Source organism: Lupinus angustifolius, chromosome LG06 (assembly GCF_001865875.1).
Source record: "Lupinus angustifolius cultivar Tanjil chromosome LG06, LupAngTanjil_v1.0, whole genome shotgun sequence".
NCBI classification, from domain to species: Eukaryota; Viridiplantae; Streptophyta; class Magnoliopsida; order Fabales; family Fabaceae; genus Lupinus; species Lupinus angustifolius.
In genome coordinates this window covers 3,946,441-3,953,561 of record NC_032014.1, presented here as the reverse complement: position 1 = coordinate 3,953,561, position 7,121 = coordinate 3,946,441, and the positions used below count along the sequence as shown (strand labels likewise).

Below are 7,121 nucleotides of genomic sequence, written 5' to 3'. Positions count from 1 at the left end.
TTTTTCTCACAATAACAAACATCATTTTTATTTTTTTATGTTCCATAATATCTAATTTTTTCTCACAACATCTATCTTTTTCTCACAATATCTAATTTTCTCCTGAAGAACCAACATTAATCTCTTGCAATAAAAAAAAAGTGCAGTTATCTCTCGGAGAATATTAATTCTTCTAGATGTTGGTTATTCTTGAGCAAGAGAAAATTGCACATTAATGTATTTCTCTTCCTAATTCTATCCTTATTTTCTCACAATATGACTCTCTTCATATGATAAAAGAGAAATACATTAATCTCTTGCAATCAAAAAATTGCAGTTACCATAAACTAACAGTAAATAATCCTTATGTATGAGTTAAACGCTCTCTTAAACTCCTTAAATATTAATTCAGTTATAATTCAGTCAACATAAACAAAACAAATCTGTTTACAATGTTTTCAAAGGAAAGAAGTATATCAACAACTATGGATTTTATCCATGTAATCCCTTTGAGGCAATCATTACTAACTCTCACAAGTAAAAGTAGTAACACATGTAAAAAAAATATATATATATATATATATATATATAGATATTAGACTTGATAAATAAAATGTGAGTTTAGCATAGTAGAGAAAATACAATAACAATATGAGCTGCTCCTCTGTATAGCTGACAACTGTGAAGTCATGCACTTAAATTATAACTGAGTTCTTGCAATTAAAATTTCTGTCCTTTCTTTCCCTTTCATCTCTCATTTCACACTTCCATTCAAGCTAGGAGTAGCTGCTGCAATAACATAACACAATCTCTCTCTCTCTCTCTCTCTTTATTTCTTTCCTAGAACTCTGCAACTTTCTACTTGCCAAGAAAAACCAAACCCATTTTTCAAAGCCCATAAAGTTCAAGACTTGCAAACTACCCACACGGCTTAATGACACACAGACTCAAAAATCTAAGAGTGTTTGTAACCATAAAATGAGTTTGAGTTTCTTCATCTCTTATTGGGGGGTGAATGAATGGGGTGCATGGTTTCTCAACTAGCTTCCAAGTTTGCCTTCTTTCCACCTTCTCCACCAACCTACCACCTCCAAAAACGGGAAGATGGGAAGCTCACGGTGGTTTCCACGGTGTCTCCGGTGGTGCCGATACAAAAAGCCGTCGAGGACAACTCTCTGGATATTCTTGTTGTTGATACAAAGCATGGTAACAAGATTGTAGCGTTCTATCTGAAGAACCCCTATGCACGCCTCACTCTGCTTTATTCTCATGGCAATGCTGCTGATTTGGGTCAACTCTATGATCTATTTGTTCAACTCAGGGTCAATCTCAGAGTTAATTTAATGGGGTTAGTTGTTTTGTTTTCATTTTCTTCTTCAAAATAATCATAAAACAAAAATAAAAGTTTGAACTTGTTTTTCTTCTGATTTTGCTGTTTATGGAGTTTTTGTTTTTGTCTTTATTTTCTTTTGTCTTGTTCTCGTTCACATGTTTTTACATTCAACCTTACGTTACCTCTGACCCTTGTTTTGTATTATCTTCTCAGTTAAATGTATTTTAACTCCTTCTCATCTTTTAAGAATATAATGTATTTTATAAAAGAAATATATTTTCATTTTGATAATTTGGTAGAGCTTAGATCTGAAATTAAGAGTATCTATGCTTTGTTTTACATTTTGGTGAGTGACTTATCCTTGTGCGAGTATTTTTGAATGTAATGGTGAATCATGAATGAGTGTGAATCAGAAATACCAATGTCAATGCTTTTTAACTATCTCTTTTCAATGAAAGTAGAAAGTAGATGGAGTTGGATTTTTAGCACCTGAGGTTGCCTCTCCCAAACAAACAAACAAAAATTGGAAAAGTGAAAGTGAAAGGAGGAAAAGTAGTTTATATTTATGGTTACTTCTTGGTAGTCCATAACAATCTTTTCCTGACCTCTCTCTGTCTTCCAATTTCACTTTCTTCTTTCTCCAATGTATAACAAAACAGTGTAGTACTCGAGTTTTCACCACTACACATTTTCTTGGTGTTTTGTGCTGTGAGAAATTTTTTACCTGCTTCCATGTTCCAACATTGTCTTCCTTCTGTTTAAAGAGTCAGTTCAATTGCTTAGACTTTTGCCGACATGAACCGTGCGTGAGCCAGTTCAAACCCTGCATTGTGCTTCTGTCCCTTCTCATTCCTCTCTCACAATTGCTGTGTTGGTCTCCTACTGAGCCAAAAAAATAAAAACAGATTACAATGAAAAGGCGCTTTGGTAAATCTGTCACATTCCCGGACTCTCTTTTCCGTGTTGAGTTGATATTAATTCAGTATATCATTTGACTTTAGCATTATGGAAATTTGACTCGATTTAATCTATAAAGGGATTTGATCAAGTGAAATTTGGAGATTAAGGTGATCAATTGATGTAAATAATTTTGAAGGATCAAATTGATGCAAGTTCAATCTTTAGGAGCCAGCATTTTTCTGGATTGAATTTAAAGGTTAATGTTTTCTGCAACCTTTTTATTTGCAGATATGACTACTCTGGATATGGGGCCTCTACTGGAAAGGTATACTATTCTTCAACAAATGCAACATGAGTTTGTTATGTGACATTGACCTACTAAATGCACGCTCAAGTGTAACTCAGTTTTGTTGAAAGGGTAGTTCCTCAACAGAGTAGGATAGCATATACATTTTCCTTTGCCATGTGATTAGGGATAGCAAAAGCGCCCATTAACCCATGATCTAAATACACTAATAAATCCAATCTATCCAATGACAATACTACATTTAATGTATCGGATAAACCGATTCAGTTTTAGTTAATAGGTGGTTATATGAGAGGGTCTATTACCACTCTTATTTGTGTATTGCAAATCCTATTCAATTAACTTCAGGATTGGCAATAGATGATAGATTGGGTGTATTCAATAGGCAATAGGCAAAACAATTGTAGTAATCCCATCAAGGAGTGGATGGTGAGAGGGTATATAATATCCTTGGAAGACAGAGGTATATCCACACGAATGCATACAATAGGTCTCATGATGCTAAATATCTGATCAGTTTGATGTCATTGCTATTTCAATTTATTTTGTGTGCTAATATGGAATTGGAAGAATTTATTACAAGTTTGTGTAATAAAGCATGTCTGATTAGAAATAAATGGTAGTTTTTTCTGTCAGAAATTCTGAGTGCCGGGTTATTGTATTGATGTGTAATTTTCAAATTATGCAGCCTAGTGAATCCAGCACATATGCTGATATAGAGGCAATATATGAATGCCTTGAGACTGAATATGGAGTTAGCCAAGAAGACGTAATATTGTATGGGCAATCAGTTGGAAGTGGGCCAACGCTGCATCTTGCAGCTAAATTGCCAAGGCTAAGAGGTGTGGTTCTACACAGTGGCATTCTTTCCGGTCTTCGAGTGCTCTGTCATGTGAACTTCACATTTTGCTTTGACATTTATAAGGTAATATATATAAAGGAAAATATAACTTACTATTGAGCTTAAAATTAGAATACTAAATAAATTAGAGTGAAGATTGTTCTTGAGAAAAATGTGCTCCACAATTTATCATCTATGAAATAAATTAAACTCAACTTGGTCCTTAAAAATCTTAAATACTGGTCAAATTTGTCCCTTTTCAGGGCAAATTTTAGCAACACTTTAGTACCCGTCAATAACTATTTTGATTATCATTTGAGATTCTTAGGGGCCAAATTGAAAATTTTCATTTCTGTCGGACTAAATCACGGGATGCATTTTTTGTCAAGGACAAACTTAGCTCTTTAAATTATCTACAAAATAGATAATAATGTTTAAATTTACTATTATATTTCTTTACCCGCACTGTATCATGTTGTCTAAATGTACTTTTTTGTATATCATGCAGAACATCAACAAAATAAAGAAGGTCAAGTGCCCTGTACTAGTTATACATGTGAGCACATGATGCACTCTAATCATATAGTTTTGCTACCTTTTGTATTTGTTTATGTTAACATTTAATGCACTAGACAAAGCTGTTACTATGCATACTGTTTCTCTAGGTTTGGAGCTTTCTATTATATAAGGATAGCACTTCATTAAAGGTATTCGGATTAAGATAATGTCCTGATAAACTTGTAGTATGGCTGTATTGTTAAAAGAAAATAAATTGAAACGTTAATGTCCCAAACATGAATGAGTAGCAACTAAATATTAAGATTTAGGAGACGATCTCTCATTGTATGTTCGTTTATCATTGTATTGTTTTTTTAATAATGATTATTACTGAGTGCTAACTGAATGTTTCATTGACATACTGTGTCATGTTTCATTATAAGCTATCATCTGATTTTGCAGCCGATCTGTTCTGATGGTAATTTACCCCCTTAGATCCATATTACATATGCCCAGCATTCTCATTGAACATCAACAATCATGCCAAAATGACTGTTTGATTTTATTCACTAGGATATTTGTGATGGATCTGCTAAATTGTTTGGCAGGGTACAGATGATGATGTTGTCAATTGGTTACATGGCAATAGACTGTGGAAAATGGCAAGGGAGTCATATGAACCCTTATGGATTAAGGGCGGTGGTCACTGCAACTTGGAGCTTTACCCTGATTACATACGCCATCTTTGCAAATTCATCCAAGAAATGGAGAACTTTACGACCGAAAAACGCCTAAAAAAGATTCGGCAAAACGTGAATCTACAAACAAGGTCTAGCATTGGTTCTTGTTGCACATGCTGTGGAGAGGGGTGTTGCACATTAGCATGTCCCGGGTGCTCAGAATGCTGCTGCATGAATGTTTCCTGGTCGATCAACTGTCCTGAATGCTGTAAACCCGGTAGCTGCATAAAATGTTGCCGCCTTCCGAAATTATCAAGTTGTTTTGGCCCTTGCTGCTGCATAAGATGCTCAAGACCTAGCTGTTGTGTAAAGTGTTCAATGCCTAGCTGCTGTTTCCCTAAGTGTGCAAGACCAAGTTGCTGCTGCATGAGTTGTTTCTGTTGCCAAAGTTGTCTGGGAAAACACAAAGGGAAACAAAACGGTGAGTGTTTATAACATGCTTCTATAAATGGGCCAGTCTGGCTAACACCCTTGATGTAATATGATCCAATGTCCTCAAATTTTACCTTTAGTTTCTTAAGCTGTATTAGAATTTTTGACATTGGTGTTTTAAATTAACTTTCAATGCAAGTGGGAAGTAACATAATTGTAATCTTCCCATTTTTTTAGTCTTCTGAAGGTTTTGCAGTGCTCATCTTCATGTCTATTTAGAGAGGAAACCTTAACAATACTTTTCAGTCACCTCACTTTATCATGCATATTTCACGGCAATGGAGATGGATCATTAAGATTATGAATTTCTTTTCATTCCCTAGGTGTTTGCAACTAACAATATACATGCATATGTACACTTATATACAAAGGGTGATGTTATTGATACTGATAAATGCCTATTCACACTATTTCTAGACCGATCATAATTTAGTAAATTAAAAAATAGAAATTGGAGTGCCATTAGTCCCATTCATATACACATTGTCTTAATGGGTGCATATTTGTTGTCCTAATATATCACTCCATTCCATGTATCACTTATTGTAATTGTTTAAAAATATATATTTAAGTTAAAATTTATTAATTGAGTATTTTCTTATTCATTCACAACTTATGATATACTAGCGTGTTGACATGCACTGTCGTGCCTGTCAACCCGCTTTCTTATTGTTTGTAATGTATAGTTTGTATTTTATAAATTCAAATATAATTTTTTGTGCTAAATTTACGGTTGAATTTATTCAATTGGTCTAATATTCAATTTTTTAAATACACTTTTAAAATAAGAAGATAATAAGGATAAAATAAGAAAATAATATTATATGGTGTAATATTTTGTGTGACACTGGATATTATATACATATATAAAAATGTCTACTAGAAGGGTTGTGCAGTTAGCATGATGCATAATAAGCATAACTGACTGATCTGATGACAATTTTGTAAGAATTTATTATAATTTGTGCGCTAGATATATAAGATATTAAAAAGTGAAAGTTTTTATGCGGAAACGGTCTATTCAATGCATTGGCATGTTATATATTTTGTTTGGGAGAAAAAATGTATCTATTGACATTGGATTAGTTCTATACATTACTATTACTACAGTATTATTAATCATTTATATTTAATTGTCATTAACTCTTAAAAAAATCAAATAAACAGTGGATGATATAATAATTATGTATAAATTTTTATGGCGATAGTACATAGATACTACAATCATTTAGTTTTATATGTGAAAAGAATCATTATTCTTTAACATGTAACTTCCAAATTAAATCTAAATCTATTTTTTTAATATTTGTGTTGAACAATTGATTTCAACCGTTGGTGATAAAAGCCTAAATAATTGTCATTTTCTACTAGAAGTTAACATGCAATTGGCATGGCAACGCGGATCTTTTGTTGGTTTTGACTATTGATGTGGATGGATAGTATTTGTTCAAATCATGGGGTGTTGCCAGTGGACCTGACCTTTTAATCAATCAATGTAGCAATAAAGTACTAATCAGAATGTTTTGCTTGTCCATTTGTTCCTGGCTTCCTCGTCATGTTTGGTCATAAATTTAATCATACAGAAACAGAATCAGACGTGCACATTGAAACAAACAAACACAGTCATACTCATTAATCAAAAACGAAATCTATGGAGGAAGGAAATTTTTCCTTGATGACTTATAATCACATCACTAGGGACGGGTGAAGCAAATTCTTTTTTTTTTATGCATTAGAACCAAGAGAACTACCCAAACAAATCTAATTAGGAGCAGAATGGTTCTTGATATCAAAATAGTGTAATGTTTATCAGCCCAACTCTCAAAGGACTCTCCAATACTGAAGTATTATTATTTTAATTTTATAATTTTAAAAAGTTTAAAATACAATTGTTAAATTTTTGTACACCATGTGTTGTACTTTCAAGAATGATAAATAATATAGAAAATTCTTTATATTATATATTCATATTAAATTCTTCTAATCTCCTATAAGAAAGTGATATATGTCACTTGTAAAATTATTAATAAACAAATTAAAGTATCACTTTATATGTTAATTTCTTGTATGTTAATTTCGTGGGTTTGTGAG

At 32.8% G+C, this 7,121-nt stretch overlaps 1 protein-coding gene across 1 annotated transcript; it reads left to right on the top strand.

The window, feature by feature from the left end:
* On the top strand, positions 619 to 5,238 carry LOC109349072 (protein ABHD17B-like). Its single transcript, XM_019589721.1, has 5 exons — positions 619 to 1,327; positions 2,501 to 2,537; positions 3,208 to 3,444; positions 3,869 to 3,916; positions 4,467 to 5,238. The coding sequence occupies exons 1-5, from the start codon at positions 999 to 1,001 to the stop codon at positions 5,031 to 5,033; spliced, it is 1,218 nt and encodes a 405-aa protein (XP_019445266.1). The 5' UTR covers positions 619 to 998; the 3' UTR covers positions 5,034 to 5,238.